At 51.8% G+C, this 16,541-nt stretch overlaps 1 protein-coding gene across 5 annotated transcripts in view; it reads left to right on the forward strand.

Moving 5' to 3' along the window:
* The first annotated feature begins 6,735 nt into the window (after nucleotides 1-6,735).
* SLC41A1 (solute carrier family 41 member 1) overlaps nucleotides 6,736-16,541 on the forward strand; it is a 32,285-nt gene continuing 22,479 nt past the window's right edge. The window contains exons 1-3 of one of the 5 annotated variants that reach the window (XM_077886876.1): nucleotides 7,305-7,653; nucleotides 7,837-7,941; nucleotides 9,358-10,388. In XM_077886876.1, the coding sequence (XP_077743002.1) occupies nucleotides 10,014-10,388 (375 nt within the window). In that variant the 5' untranslated portion in view covers nucleotides 7,305-7,653; nucleotides 7,837-7,941; nucleotides 9,358-10,013. Of the gene's footprint in view, nucleotides 6,837-7,302; nucleotides 7,654-7,836; nucleotides 7,942-9,357; nucleotides 10,389-16,541 lie in introns of those variants that run through there. The other 4 variants (XM_077886877.1, XM_077886880.1, XM_077886878.1 and 1 more) reach the window with 4 other exon arrangements.

The following is a 16,541-nucleotide window of genomic DNA, read 5'->3' on the forward strand; positions in this document are numbered from 1 at the left end:
ATCGAGTCTCGCCTTGGGCTCCCTGCATGGAGCCTGCTTCTTCCTTTGCCTATGTCTCTGCCTCTCTCTCTGTCTCTCATGAATAAATAAATAAAAACTTTTTTAAAAATTAAAAAAATAAAAATAAAATGGTTCATTTTTTTAATGTGGATTTTACCTCAATAAAAAAAAATTTTTTTGAAGTATTTAAGAGGTGGAGTCAACGGATGGCACTTGGTGATTGGTGGATACTGGGGAGGTAGGGTACAGGAAAGCATCAAGAATGACTTCCAGGTGGCTGACATGAGCAAATGGGAGGTGACTTCATTTACTGAGACAGGGGAAACTGAAGAAGGAGCAGATCTCTAGGAGATGACAAGCTCCATTTTGGATATGAGGAGCTGGAAGTGCTGAGACATCCAAGCCTGGAGCTCAGAAGAAAAGTCTAAGACCAGGATATTTAGGATTCATCAACCTGTCACTATAAATTGACACTACGAGAGTGGATGAGATTCACTATCTGAGGGTCTGATTGAGGAAGGAGAACTCAATTTGTAAGTTTAAATTAAAACGTCAAAAGACGGGGTAGCCCTGGTGGCTCAGCGGGTTTAGCGCCACCTTCAGCCCAGGGCCTGATCCTGGAGTCCCGGGACTGAGTCCCAAGTCGGGCTCCCACAATCCAGGATCCCACAATCTGGGATCGAGTCCCCACATCGGGCTCCTTGCAAGAGGCCTGCTTCTCCCTCTGCCTGTGTCTCTCATGGATAAATAAATAAATTAAAAATTTTAAAACGTCTTTTAAAAAATTAGAACATGTCTGCAAATAGCACAGAAATTTTAAAATATAAGGCATTAAAAATTAGTCTAAATTTAAAAATATAAAGTATCTATGCTCAAGGACCTTGCTATCTACTTGGAAAAACAAAACCAGCACATCAAACAAAAAGTCCATGTAAAATAAGTGTTAAGCTGTGTAACCGATATCATCAGAAAGTACCACGTTGTCTTTTCCCGCTGTTCTCCCCAACATGCGACCAGCTATGTATTTAAAATCCTGTGACCGGGGGATCCCTGGATGGCTCAGCGGTTGGGCATCTGCCTTTGGCCCAGGGTGTGGTCCTAGAGACCTGGGATCGAGTCCCACATCAGGCTCCCTGCATGAAGCTTGCTTCTCCCTCTGCCTATGCCTCTGCCTCTCTCTTTCTGTGTCTCTCATGAATAACTAAAGAAAATCTTTAAAAATAAATAAATAAAAAATAAAAACCTGTGACGGGATGCCTGGGTGGCTCGGCGGCGGTTGAGTCTGCCTTCAGCCTGGGTAGTGATCCCGGGATCCTGCCCACAGGGGGGCTGCTTCTTCCTCTGCCTGTGTTGTGTCTCCGCCTCTCCATGTCTCTCACGAATAAATAAGTAAAATCTTTTTAAAAAATAAAAACCTGCTGTTCCCCCAAAATGCCACATTCTCCCTGGCCTGCCTGCCACTCCGCTGTTTTCCTCCAACTAGAATGCCTTTCTCTGTTCTGGATTCCTTTGGGCATTCACTTAGGAGTGGAATTTCTGGGGATGTGGTAACTCTATGCTTAACTTTTTGATGAAACAACGAACTGTTTCTACAGCGGTTGCACCCTTTTCCATTCTTACCAGCAAATGTGCAAGGGTTTCGATTTCTCCACGTCCTCGCAAACCTAGGCTTATTTTCTGGGGTTTGCCTTTTTTTTTTTTTAATGGCCAACCTAGTGAGTGTGACGTGGTGTTGCATTGTGATTTTCATTTTCATTTCCCTAATGACTAACCTACATAGCTTTTAAATATACCTACCTTTCTCCAATCCATGGACTTGTTTTTCACCTATTGTGTTGCAACAGCCTACTTCATAGGATAATCATTATGATTAAATGAGTTAATAAATCTACACAGGAAGATTCAACGGAAGCATCTTCATGTCTTTGAAGACTTCCAGACCCTTCCCAGACAAAGTTCAGCGTTTCCTCCTATGACAAATGTACATTTTTGTTAAAGCTTCCCAGGAGGTGCTAATATGCAGCTGCAGTTGAAAACCACCCGGCTGGGGCATCGTTCCCCAAACTGGTCAGATCATGGGAATCATCTGGGGCACCAATTAAAAGGGTGGATTTCCTGGCCTGGCACCAGATTCTGGAAACAGAATTTCTAGAAGAGAGGCCTGGAAATCCATATTGTAAAAGAAGTGCCCACAGGTGATTCCTATGACCAGGCCCATTTAGGAAACCCTGGGCTATTGGATAATCAAAGAGCAGTAAACACGAAGGGCAGTTGATTTGCAGATTAGTATCCTCTTGAATCCTGGCTCTGGAAAGATAAAGATTATCCATATCTGGCTGATGACCTACTGTAGGGATGCTGCCCTGAGACTAGCTCCCCACTGGCATCCACGGTGCTGAAGACTGTCCATCTTTAACCCTTCACAATTAGGAGTGCCCTCACAGGCTAAAAAGGCTAGACTTGAGTATGTGTCCCAAAGAGAGCCTGACCTGCCCCTTCCATATGCCTAGTCCTTGATGGTGCCTCTTCCTTTTTGGTGGAATCATAATATTCCTAATGTGCAGGAAGTGTTCCAATTGCTATGTTATCACTAATCCTCACAGCATCTCTGAAAAAGAGAGTAGTGTCTCCATTTTCTAGATATGCCTCAGAGACATAAAGCTTATCCCAGATCACATGCCTAATATGGCTGAACATGAATTCAAACCCATGTGATTACAAAACTGGGGCACATGCCACTCTGCAACACTTCCTCTCAAAGATTACTACTGTATCCCCAGTTACGGTTCACCAGGCGGTTTTGCTTGCTGCTGGGGCTTCCCAGTGATACCCAGTGATTTCAGAACTGAAGCTTTGAAATAGTTGGAATCTTCCTGCCCAGAGGAATCCAGAGAGGTATCCAGGGGACTTTGGAAACGGGGAGCTCAGTTATAGAGAAGCAAAGGCAGTGGTAAGAGCAGCTAGCCCTGAGCACAGATGGCCACACTTCCCTATCCACACCCCCCCGCCCATCACTACATCCTCCTAGAACTGAATGAAGCCGGAAGGGGATATCACCTCAGCTCTGGGCAGCAGGAAAGAAGTTGACCTCTGGAAGAGAGATAGCAGGGGAGGGGTTATGGTGAGGGGAAAAATGGGAGGGGGCACACCTTCCCCAGCAGAAACAAAAGATAGAAAAGTTTCCAGCCATGTCCGGCTAGTCTTGTGACTCTACCATGCTGGTTAGAGGATCCAGGATGTACAGGGCTCTGGAATTTTATGATGTTTCAGGATAAGTATCCAGGTAGTCCATGGAGAAGCCATTGGTAGACTTCAGCTGTCCCTGAAGGAAGGCCTTAGGAAGACCTGAGGGTCTTGGAACATGGAATACCTAAGGATTGAGGCTAAATGAACCCCATATTAGGAAAATTCCCAAACAAGGCTGAAGCAATCTGCCCCACAGAGATGTTTCCCTCACAGGCTCCTCCACAGTACTCTGTCAGTGAACAACATCTCCTCCTTCCCCCCAGATCCTTCCCCCACCACCAAAAATCTCATACTCTAAGTGAAAATAACTGTGGTTGCTCTACGAACACCATTTCATGACACACCATCTAGCTCCTCTCCAGCCAGTCTTCTAACCCAAAATCATTCTATGTAGAAAATTCTGAGGCCACCACTAGCCTCATTGTCTTCTAGGAACCTAAGAAAGGGGTGCTGCAAGTGTGTTAGGGTGTTCCAAGGGAGAAATCCTCCTCCTATAGGGACTTCTGACCTGACCTGGTGCCTGCTGTGGCTAAGGGAAGAAAGGAGAGGACACTGGGGAGAAACACAGTGACAGAAGTGCTAGAGACAGCAACAGGCCTGGGGGAAAGACTTCCTGGAGAAGGGACTGGCGGTGATGTAATCATCTTCCATCTTCAGGATGGATATTATAAGCCATGAGGAAGTCAAGGCCAGATCTGAAAAAAAGAGTTCCCCTTGGAGAGGTGGGAATGAGACTTGGCAGCCAAAGTCCCAAGGCAGCTCCTTCAGAGAGGGAAAAATATGTCTAAGTATAGGAGCACCTCTCGGCTAACAAGCTCTAGAAGTGGACATGTCTCGAGGCAGTAAGAGGCCCATGTGAACTTCGGGGGTTCTTGCCTGCTGTGATGCTCACCATCTTCCTGAGTGTCTCTGAGCATGCACCCCCCAACTGAGTCTCTCCTTCTGAAGCATCTGGCTGGCTTGCTACCTGCTGGTAGTTCCTGTCTTTTCATCTATGACCTCTGCTCCCTACATCCGTGGTTCTTTCTTCACAGATTGTAGCTATTTCTGCTCTTTGGGTAGGGAAGGGCTGGGTGTCTTCCCCTTCCCAAGGTCACATCTGGCTGGGATGGAAGGAAATCTGCTCCCTCCAGCCCCTTTCCATGTCTGACCCTAGGGATCAGTACAATGCAGGGCAAACTACCTGGATGAGTCTTAATTATCTCATCCATTATTCATTCAAATTCTGAGTCCTACTAAGGCCCAGGAACTGAGAATTCACTAGTGAACGAATGGACATAGAGCTCACAGTCTTGTCCCAGCGGCCCTGGGGCTTCAGAAGACCCCAAAACCAAAGCCTTCTGTATTTACATACTCATAGAAATACTTGCAATACCTAAAACCAACAAAGGACTCATATTTGAAATATTTAAAGAACTACAAAGCAGTAAGACAGAAAGCCAAATACAAAATGGACCCCCCCAAAATGGACAAAATAGTTGAACAGATATCCAAATGACAAAAGATATGAAAGGGTGCTTAACCTCATTGGTTATCAGGGAAATTAAAATTTGAACCACAATGAGATGCCACTACACATGACCAGAATGGCTAAAATTTTTAAATCTTTTTAGACTGACAACACAAAGCGATGATGAAAATCTGAAGCAACTGGAACTCTAACACACTGCTGGCAGGTATATAACTAACATGAGCACTTCAAAAAAGTATTTAGGAGCATTTGCTACCACTAAACATATGATTACTCTATGGCCTAGTAATTCTGTTCCTAGGTTTATAACCAACAGAAATATGAACATGAGTGTACCAAAGGACACAAACAAAATTGTTATAGCAGCATTATTCTTAATAACCACAAACTGCGAACAACTCAAATGTCCACCAGTGGAATAACAGATGGGCATCTGAGTGGCTCAGTCGGTTGAACATCTGACTACTGATCTCAGCTCAGGTCTTGAACTCAGGGTCATGAGTTCAAGCCCTGCGTTGGGTTCCATGAGCATGGAGCCTACTTAAAAAGAACAAAAAAAAAGCACAGAATAACAGATAAACAAATTATAGTATGTTCATTTAATACCATACAGTAAAGCAATGAAAATGAGCCGCTGCTACCACGTGTGCGTGAATTTCACAAACACAATATTGAGGGAGAAAAACCAGATGCAAAATGATACCTAATGATACCTACACAAGTGGTTTCAAAACCAGGCAAAACTATTCTGTGGTGTTAGAGGTTACCTTTGGTAAGGAGAGTGGGGTAGTGCCTGGGAGGGAAAATGGGGAGGGCTTCTGAGATGCCAGTTAGGACTTAATTCTTGATTTGGGTGTCAGTTATATGGGTATGTTCACTGCGTCATAAATTGTTGACCTGTACACTTAGGCTTTGTGCGTTTTCACACATGTATGGTGTACTTTGATTAAAAACAACAACCAAGCCCACAGGAGAGGCGAACTGTTTTCAGGTGGCTAAAAAACGGAAGGTGGAGAGGGAATATGGGGAGGTCAAGATTTCATACACAGCTGGCTGAGCTGTGGCACGATTTAAAGCAGCAGGGAAGACTGTTGCATGGAGCAGGACAGGAATTGTCTCCGGCCGTTGACTGAAAAGTCTCCAGACACACCACCCTTAACTTCCCACCTAATCCTACACCCCCTATTCAATAAAGGATCCTTCTGGATGGAGCCCACTGTTTCCTAGTCTAGCAGCTACCACTGTCTCCAGGCAAAGAGACCCAGTATTTAAAGCCAAATTGGGATTCTAAGACACTGACATTTCCTCTAAGACTGCAGGCCCTTGATGCAAATGTCCCAGCCCCTAAACCAGAATCATCCTAAGTACTAGAGTGGGAAGTTCCGGTGGCCAGGCTGCACGTTTGTCACCCCCTGTCCAAAGGAACTGCCTGCTCAGGTTGCTGTGTGTGTTCGCGTGTGTCGGAAAGCGCAAAGGGCAGCCACACAGCTTCAACCCCAAGGCTGTGTTCTCCACTCTCCGGGGACATCTCTACTCCAAAGCCCCATCCAGGGGTCTGGAGTCACGCTCCAAGCTACAACGGCCCCTGAGCCACTTTCCCAGTGGGAAAGGGCAGGAAGGAACCACTGGTCACAGGTTCCACTGGCAAGAGGGGAAAACTTGGGGGTGGGTGGCAGTTCCTTTCTGGGGCGAGGTCACACCCCCTGCACAAAAACATCCCAGAGAGCGCTGGTCCTGAGTTGGCGTTGGAGGTGGAGATACCCCAGGGAGGAAGTGGCAGAGGGCGAGATGGGAACACCCCTCTGCGATGCCACAAGGTGCGTCAGGGAAAGTTTCGTTTAGCCCGCGATGGGGACCTGTCTCCCCTGTGCTGCCCCCGGGACCAGTGGGGCAGAGGAAGCCGGGTTCCCCCCCGCCCCTCCCTCAGGGGGTGCCTGCGGGACCCTAGGCGCGCGTCTGACCTCGTTTCCCTCCCGCCCGCCCATCCCCACCCCTTCCAAAACTGGGACGTTATTAAGGCCGGTGGCGTCAGGGCTGGGCCATTGGCTTGCAGGAGCGCGGGGTCCGGAGGCAGCGCGAGGGGCCGAGCCCACAGGAGCGGGCTGTGTCCAAGAGCGAGGTGGGCACGCCGTGTCCGGGCGCCGAGCGGGGGCGGGGGCGGGGGCGGGGACGGATGCCCGAGCCCCCGAGCCCCGCGCCCGGGTCTTCCCGAGGGCCAGGCTGGAGGAAACGCTCAAGACGCGCGAGGAGACGCGCCCAGGCGCGCTCGCCTGCAAAGGGCAAGGGGGGGCTCGGGGCGCGGAGCAGGCGGCCCCCCGCGAGCGCCCGGCGGCGGGAACCCGGGGCGGCGGCCGCCCGGGAGGGCCCCGCGAGCCCCCGCCCCCGCCCGCAGCTCCCGTCGCCCCGCGCTCGCCGCGGCCCCCGCGCCCCGCCCCCCGGCACCGAGCGAGGGAAAGAGGCGGGGCCGAGGCTGAGCCCGCCCCCTCCCCGGCCGCGGATTGGCTGCTGCGCCTGCCCGTCCCGGACCTATTTTGGATGCGGGGGGGCTGCCGCCCAGCCTGCCCCAGATCACGTTTGCCACCAGCAGCCAACCAGCCGGGCCCGAGTCCGCGGGCAAGAAGCGATTGGGGCGAGCGAGGGCGGCCCCGCGGCCCCCGCCCGGGTCCCCCCGCCCGGCCGAGGCCGTATATCCTGCCTCCGCGGCCACCTACCCTCGCGGGCGGAGCGGCGGCCTCGCTGTACCGCAGGGGCGAGATGTAGCGAGCGGGGCGCCGCGGCTGGACGCTCGCCTTGGCCGGGGGTGCGGGGGGCGCGCCGGGGCCGAGGAGGATTGCGGAGGAGGAGTGATGAGAAGAGGGGGAGCCCTGCACCCCCCGAGACCACGGGTCCCTGCTGCCACTCGCCAGGCGCCCCCTTTCCTCCCGAGCGAGAGGCAGGTCAGTCCTGCTGGGGCTGGGGCGGTGGGAGGCGGAGGGCGGGAGCCCTGGCGCGCAGCGCATTTGCTGAGTCCGAATGCGGGAGAGGCGGGGGGAGGCCACCCAGCTACTCCCCCCCCAGCTGCTCCCCCCCCCCACCGGGTCTGCAGATACTGAAACGGGTCTGTTTTGTTCCCTCCTCAGGGCATCCTGGTTCACTTTTGCTTCTTTCATCCCAGGGCCTTAGGCCCGTCCGAAGTCTCTTTGCTGGAAGGAGTGGGGTGAGGGACTGACCGGCCTCCCTTTCGGGTGAGGTGGCCTGCCAGGAAGACAGGAGGAGGGAGGGAGCGTCAAATTCTAGCAGACGCTGCTGGCATAGGGGCCGTGCACTCTCTCCTGCCGCCCCCCCATCTCGTTCTGGATCTCGAGGGAGGGTCTTTGAGAGAACCGCAGGACTGTGTTTAAGGAGACTGCAAAAGGGAAAATCTGGATGTATGACCTGAGCCTATAGAAAGAGAAAACAGTTCCCATGGGTCAGTTACTGGAGTTTGAATCACCCTTTCCCAAACTGCAGTTGACTAATTGTGTTTGGAATACCTAAGTACTTGTTCATCCTACCTAAGGAAATTCTCTTTTTAAGAAAACGTATTATTTTTTTTTCTTTTCCTTGTAAGAACTGTTTTGGTGAAATGGGATAGAGTGGGATCAGGGCCTGGGGATTCCTTAAACAAGAGAAGTGGGGCCTTTGCAGCTAGACGCTTGCATTTGGGAGCAAGTGTGTTTTGGCTTATGCTGCTTTGTTTTGGTTTTACTTTTTTTTTTTTTTTTTTTTAGTTGCTGCTTTTGTTTTTTGTTTTTGTTTTTTAGAATTCCACCATATCCAACTCTCAGTAACCCTGGGGAACGGGGCGAACCTAGGAAACTGAAATGTGTGCATAATAACCAAAAGTTCTACCCTCTTCCCTTTCAAACTGAGATAACTCCCCTGTCCTATCTGACAAATCCACAGGGCCAAGAGCAGGGGGAGAGAAGTAGAGACAGAAGCCTGGATCCCAGTCAGCGCCTGAGCTTTTTGTAACACTGCTGACTCTCAAGGGCAGGAGTGGGTAGGCCTCTGGCTCTTGGCCTTGGTCTGGCAGCCCTGCCCCATTGCCCAGGGAGTCCTCCTAGTTTTGTTGTATTTCCCCCTCCCCCATGGGCTAGGGCATTTGGGGGTCTGGAGTCGTTCACTTAATGATCAGATTCTCCCTGTTTATTTGCCTCGCACAGCTGTCTTGTGACTGTAAACAATCACTATCCACAGTGGAGTATCTTTGCTGTGTGGCAGGGAGCTTGTGACTGAATTCGTAACTGACCCCACTGGGAGACCACACTGAAATCATCCTGGGTTTTTAATGATCATTCAAGAAGGGGTCTCCCCAGGACATCCCTGTCCACACCTGGTCACCAAGAAGACAATGTCAAGGTCTCCCAGGCTGGCCCTGTCTCGCTGCTGTTGACAACAGCGGTGATCCCTGCCAGGCAGTGGGCTGCCAGTTGGGAGGACCACAGGGCTAGTGCCTACTGGGCCTCCAGATGTCACAATGCAGGCATGGGTAGTTTTAGTGAAAAGGAGCAAGAGAAAAACAAACTCCTTATGCCTGTCTTGTGGGAAAGTTGTCTTGGTATGAGCTGTCCTTTGCCATGTCATAGCATTCTTTCTTGTCTCCTTCCTTCCCACATCAGGTGTTCCACACAGATTCTCGTAACTTGAAGGACCAGGGATTTAGGACAGGACAAGGTCTTCCCAGGAAGGAAGGAAATCTCTGGAGGAAAGTGGAAGGACAGCAGACACTGCCCTGGGACCAGCAGAGCCCGAGGAGCTGTGGGAGGCCAAAGGAGCCGCAGCCCTAGGCCAGGGCTTACCTTCCAAAGGATTTGAACTCAAGCTACTTTTCATGAAAGAAGGGCCACCTCAGAGGGCACCCCAGACTTGGCTGGGCTCTTCTACTCTGGATGCCCCCTGCTCTGAGGAGCCTGCTGCTCACTCAGAACCAAAGAAGAGAAGAGGCCAAATAAGCTTCTTCCCCCAGCACAGTGTTGGCCGGCCAGAGTCAGGCATCTGGACCCCCGGTGGCTGGCTGCGGAGTCTGGTGGGGAGTTTCTTGCTTCCCTCCGGCTCGGCTCGTAGCTTCAGTGCTTGATGGGGCTGCCTGTTGGTGGACCAGTTTTTGCAGCACCTGGTAGGAGCAGAGAGCCGTGGGAAGAGGTCCCGCGGCGCCCAAGCCTGGGCTCACCCCAAGACTAAATTCTTTTCCCGACTTAGGGAGAGAGAAAGCAAAAAGAAACAAAAAAAGAGAGAGAGAGAGGAAAGCTCCCCCTTCCCCTCCTCCCTTCCCGTCATGTCCTCTAAGCCAGAGCCGAAGGACGCCCACCAGCTCAACGGGACTGGCCCTGCTCCCTCGCCCTGCTCTTCAGATGGCCCCGGGCGAGAGCCCTTGGCCGGGACCTCAGAGTTCCTGGGGCCTGACGGGGCCGGCGTGGAGGTGGTGGTGATCGAGTCCCGGGCCAACGCCAAGGGGGTCCGGGAGGAGGACGCCCTGCTGGAGAACGGGAGCCAGAGCAATGAGAGTGATGACGTCAGCACCGACCATGGCCCCGCGCCGCCCTCTCCACTCAAGGAGACCTCCTTTTCCATCGGGCTGCAAGTGCTGTTCCCCTTCCTCCTGGCAGGCTTTGGGACTGTGGCTGCTGGCATGGTGCTGGACATCGTGCAGGTAGGACCTGGGTAGGGCGGCTCTTGACCTTGAGCCCGGGGCTACCTTTTCCTCCTGGGCAACCGACTCTGGGAGCGTTCTCTCCACCTCCCTGTGAGAAGCAGCTGCCGCTTCCTAGAACCATTTCCCTTTGGATCACGTCCTCAAATTCTGCTTGGTCTAGTTACTTTCTACAGAAGCCTCGAGGAACCCCAGTAGCCCTGAGGAGGCGGTCAGGGCAGCACTGCTGAACAGAAGCAGAATTCCAGAGCTGAGGCTTGGAAGGGGAGAGCTGGAACAAGGTTGTTGCCTGCCATCCCTCCCGGGGCACTCCTCCTGAGCCCGTGTCAGTAGGAGGGACGCTTAGATGGGACTCCTCTTTATGCTTTCTTTTCCCTTCACTTGGGGTTTCAAGGATGCCCACAGTAAAAAGCTCAGTTTCAAGCCTCCCCTGCATCCCCCTGCTGGGCAGGAATTTGTTTGGCTGCCAAGAGGGTCTCAAATTAAGTGGGAAGGTTCTTAAAGGCGTTTTGTGTTGCTTATCTGCCTGTAACCTTGGCACAGTCTCCTTGGGGCCTGGGGGTGGGCACATGCTATCTGATGCATGATTTGGGCAGGAAGTGGCATGGGGTGGGCAACCTGGTAAGACCCAGAAGTGCTAATTGTGTGGAGTAAATGGGGACAAAAGGCAACCAGGCCTGGGCAGAACTCTCTCTCCTCTCTGCTTCTTACCTGTCTTTCATGAACCTGCCCGGGGCAAAGAGGGCTCTTTGTGAGGCTCTTGAGTAGAGTTAAGGATGTGCTTACTTCGGCAGCACATATACTAAAATTGGGTAGAGTTAAGGATGGGAATTGGCAGGATCCGGAAGCTGAGAGTCTGGGGCGTGCTATGTCGCAAGCATACTGTAGGTTTGGACTCAGAACCTTCAGGTCCAAGAGATCATTCAAGTCTTGTTTCCAGGTAAAAGGTTTTGAAGTGCAGTAAGGCACGCTGAGTGTTTTCCCCGCAGGCACTGGGTTTATCAAAGTTCATCATTAGCAGGTATCAAATTCCTACTGAGTGCTGAGCTCTGTCCTAGGTACTTGGCGGAAATACAAAGATGGGAAGAGATTGGGCCTTGGCCCTTGGGACCTCCCAGTTGGTCTCTAACCATGATATCTCCCAGAAGGACATGGAACTCAGCATCATGCCAAGCCAACCCTACAAATGATGCATGTGGTGATGCAGAGTCCTGTTGGTGGATGGATGTCTCCATGCCGGTGTCCGGGGAACTGAGTGTGTTGCTTGTAGCTGGTTCTGTCAACGGTGTCCACCTGGACCACTTTGACTTGAGCCCTTAGAAGCCTGTTGATAATGAGGATGGTGTTTACGTCCTGCCAAAGTGCCTCATACTGCCTTCCCTTCCCCCGGCCTACTGTCTTCAGGGTTGTTCTTCATGGTAGTTGGGAAGCCAATCTGCAGCTGGGAAGGCAGACTTTGAATTCCTCCCCAGTGGCTGTTTCACTTTCTAGGGCAGTGAGTGGCGGTAGTGGCCGGAAGAGAAATGAGACTGAAGTAGCAGTTTCTCCACCTCTTCCATCCCTTTACTGTGGCTTTGGTTCTCATTCTTAGGAGTGTTTAAGTTCTGGTTTGGTACTTACAAAGGGGTGTAGAACCAGGTTCCAGTTGTTCTGTTTTCTGGATAATAATAATGGGGTTGGGGAGCATTTGTTGAAGCATGGGTCTTCTGTAGACCAATGAGGTAAGAACCATAATCTTCTCCATTTTGTAGATAGGAAACCTACAGCTTAGACGGATTAGGTAAATTGTCCATGGTCATCTGGACTCAGAGCCTTAACCTCTTGGCCTATACCATGCCCGTGGGTCGCCAGTTGGTTAAAGACTCAGGGAGGAGTCTGCTCTCCATCTTCCCTCAAAGAAAAGGGTGGATCAGAATCTGGAACAATTGGCGTTATATTCTAAAGTGAACAAGAACAAAGATTCTTAGCAGGCCCCAACCCCCACCCCATTCCCATATACTCAGAGAATTCCAGAGCTGGAAAAGGCTTCTGAGTCTTGCCCCACCCTCATCGCACACCCATGAGCCTGAGACATCGGTAGGTACACTTGGAGCCTGCCCAACATGCCCACAGAGGGCCAGCAGTTGCCCTCGGTGTGGCACTTAGGCTCACCCCAGAGCTAGGGTCCATTTGATGTGAATGACAATGGTTTGTTTGTCCTGGTCCCCCTCCCCCAGCCTTCCTGCCACAGCTGGGTTGAAGCAGGCCTTGCAGATGGCTACAGTGATATCAGGGCAGGAGGAGGATGCAGAAAGACCAGGACATAGGACCACAGGGAGAGTCTGATTCCACAGCCAGGGAAGGCAAAGGTTGTTGGGTGGGGGTGGCTGACAATCTCAGATTCAGGAAGAACAGGATGATTTCTAGGGATTCGCACTTTCATCCCCCTTCATAAGGTGCAATGGCCTTCCATGGGACAGAGCCGGAGTGGCCTAAGACTAGGGCCATCTGGAGCAGATGGCTGTAGAGTGTCCCTAGCATCTCAGAGCAAATGAGCAGAAGTCCGAGTTGGTGCCAATGTCTCTTTGGTCCAGGGCTCCCCATCTTTCCCTACTACTGCAGAAGACTCAGTCTCTTTCTGGAAGGTCATTTTTGTTGCCTCTTATCTGCTCTCCCTCCCTGCTCCACCCCAGTCAACGTGCACAGCCAGCCTCTGCAGTGAGATAAGGGCCTGGTGTACTGACCAAAATTAGAAAAAGGATACATGGACTACCATCAGCTCCAATGTCCCACCATGTCAACGTTCCTATGACTTCTAGGAAGGAAAGCAGGATTGGGCCCCACATTGGGACTGGAAGGGGTTGACTGTGGTTGGGTATGGATTTGCCACAGGTGCTCTGTGCCCTGCATCAGTGGTGTCCAAGTCTGGTCCTAGGCCATTGCAGGGCATCTCACTCCTCTTTGCCGTCAGCCTTTTTTTTTTTTTTTTAAGTTTTTAAAATTGTATTTATTTATTCATGAGAGACACAGAGAAAGAGGCAGAGACATAGGCAGAGGGAGAAGCAGGCTCCCTGTGAGGAGCCCGATGCAAGACTCGATCCCAGGACCCTGGGATCACGCCCTGAACCGAAGGCAGATACTCAACCACGGAGCCACTCAGGCACCCCTGCTGTCAACTTTTTGAGGGGTAGGGTTGGCAAGAGGTGGTGGAGCAATCTTCCCTGGAATTCCCAGCTGTGTTAAGATAAGCAGGACCCATAGGTCCTTATTTTAACTCACTACTACTTGCTGAGGATCTCAAGGAAAGGAGACCCCTTCCCCCCAAATACCTCCTCCTCCTGCTCTCAGCTCTGCTGTGTATATGGAAGAGTCCACCACAATGAAAGTGGAGTGGAGGGCAAAGAAGCATTCCTCCTGGCTGGCCTGCTCCCAGGGCCGCTGGCACTCCTGGGCAGGATGCTCAGATCCCATCTTCCTTGACCACCTCCTTTCTCACACTTTGTGCAGCCCTGGATACCCAGGTACTGCCCTGAGGCCCTTGTCCTTGGACACCTGGGACACCTGCAGAGGGGGAAAGCCTCAGACAGGTGATCTGACTCAGTCCTCACCCTGAAAGATCTACTCCAGCCCAGCTTCCAAGGTCTTCCCACATCCTGGTGCTCAGGGGTTTTTTGTCTTCTTAATGTCTTGACTCCAGCTCTTCCTGGCTGTGCCTCTCCTCCCTGCTTCTACCCCCTGGAAGGGAGGAGAGCTCAGAGCAGAACACTCAGAAGCAGGAAAGAGTGAGTATATGAGGCTGGAGAAGGTAAGGGACAGAAAAGGCAGGATGGAAAGATAAGGAAGAGGTAATGGTTGAGCCACTGAGGTACAAGATTTCGGGTGATCACTCTGAATCAGGATTATTTTGGAGTGTGGAGGGAGCAGTCTCACTTCTAACCCCCAGAGAGCAGGGACCAATGAGCAGCCCCACTCCCTGGGAGGGACAGAGAAAGATAGGGAAGAGGCACTGCATGTCTGAAAAGCAATGCTGTCTGTAGATGCCCTCCCCCTGCCAAGTGGGGCAGCGCTTCCTGGAACATGGCCTTTTCTGTCCCCAGCAGAGCAGGAAGGCGTGGGTGAAGGCTTGGCTGACAGGTTTGACTTCAGGGGCAGGCACTCCCAGCCAGGATGAACAGGATGGGCCTGAACTAGGCCAGAGGAAGAAAAAGAGACACTCGCTGCCTGCCCCTGCCACACTCTACCCGTTCAGGGGCTGCCCGGCCCCCCAAGGTGGTTCCACAGCTGTGAGGCCACCCCCCACCCCTGCCCCTGCCTGAGCTGCCTCTTTGAGAAGGTTCTGTGGGTGAAGAAAGTATGTGTGTAGGAATTGGCTACTCTGACCCAAGTGCCAGCTCAGGGCTTTGCTAGGCTGGTGGTCAGGGGGTGTGAGATCCCAGGCTGGATTCTGTGTGGGCTGGGAAGACTTCTGCAGAGGGGCTGTTACCGTGGCTGCTCGGTTCCCTTGCCTGTCTGTCTCTCAGCTCATCACAACTGAAACCCCGTACCTTCTAGGTCCTTCTAACGTGTGTACTGGAAGGCGGAGTGCTTTGGAGTGCCAATAGGGGCAGCCAGAGGGGTTTAGCTGAGCTTCCTACATTTGTTTCTCGAATAATCACAAAGACAAACAATATCCCTTACAAACAATTTAGACTGTATTCCACGCATACACTTGAAGTATTTCTTGCCCGCCTTCCTTACCGCCAGCACATACACGTCACGTACGCCGGGCAGGAGAGCCAAGCTCCGCAGAGAACTGGCAGCTTGGATGCTGGGAGGGGCGGGTGGTTTGGGGGGAGGAGGGGATATGAGGCTGGGCTCCCAGAGAAGCTCCGAGAGCCCCCCAGTCAGCCACCTCATGAGGGGAGGGGAGCAGAGGGGCCTTCTTCCCCTCTCCGGAGATGTTTGTCCAGGTTAGGTGAGAAAGGAGAGGCAGAACCGAGCGTGGCTGGCCCCCGGGGAGCTGGAACCCCAGGGGTAGTAGCAGCCATGTCCAAGAGTAGCAGTGCCTGAGTTTGAGTTCCTCCAGGGTGGCTGGGGCTCACTGGGGCTGCCTTCTCTCTGGGGACCCCGCGAGTGAGAAGGGACTCAGGCATCCCTCCGGCATCTGCAAGGGGCTGGCTCTTCCTTTGGGTACCTCAGAGCTCGGCAACTGTTGCTGGGGGAGAAGGAGCAGGGAGACAGGGTTCTTTCCCATCCTTAGTCTTAGAGAGGAGCTCCCCTAAAGAGAGTCCTAGGCCCTCCCCCTGTCTGGGGCCAGACCAGGAGCTAAGGTCACGATGTGCTCTAGGCCTGGAGAGATATGCCCTCCCCTGAGATCCTGGCACTGACTTCTCCACACCACACATGCACACCCCCCCACAAAGAGCACTCTGACAAGAAAAGAGAAATCCAGGGGCGCCTCGGTGGCTCAGCTCATGATCCTGGGGTCCTGGGATGGGGCCCCCTGTTGGGCTCCCTGCTGAGTGGGGAGCTTGCTTCTCCATCTTCTCCCACTTGTGCTATCTCAGTTGCTATCTCTGTCTCTCTGAAATAAATAAAATTTTTTAGAAAGAAAAGAAAAAAGAAAAATCCTTATCTTATAGGCCTTCCTGGTGTCCAGTCTCCCCGGGTCTCTGGCCCTAGCCCCAGCCCTCTCTGATACTTCTTGCTCATCTTTATTTTTTTTTTTTATTGTAATTAAAAAAAAAACACACATAACAAAGTGTATCAGCTTAACCATTTTTAAACGTGCAGTTCAGTAGTTGTTAAGTATATTCACACTGTTGTGACGCAGATCTCCAGAACTTTTCATCTTGCAAAACTGAAACCCTATAACCATGAAACACTAAATTCCCTTCCAGCTCCTGGCAACTGACCATTCTACTTTTTTTTTTTAATTTTAATTTTATTTTATTTATGATAGGCACACAGTGAGAGAGAGAGAGAGGCAGAGACACAGGCAGAGGGAGAAGCAGGCTCCATGCACCGGGAGCCCGACATGGGATTCGATCTCCGGTCTCCAGGATCGCGCCCTGGGCCAAAGGCAGGCGCTAAACCTCTGCGCCACCCAGGGATCCCTCTACTTTTTATTTCTATGAGTTTCACTACTTTGGATACCTTATATAAGTGGAATCCTACAGTATTTGTCTTCCTGTG

This window comes from Canis aureus, chromosome 38 (assembly GCF_053574225.1).
Source record: "Canis aureus isolate CA01 chromosome 38, VMU_Caureus_v.1.0, whole genome shotgun sequence".
Classification (NCBI taxonomy): domain Eukaryota; kingdom Metazoa; phylum Chordata; class Mammalia; order Carnivora; family Canidae; genus Canis; species Canis aureus.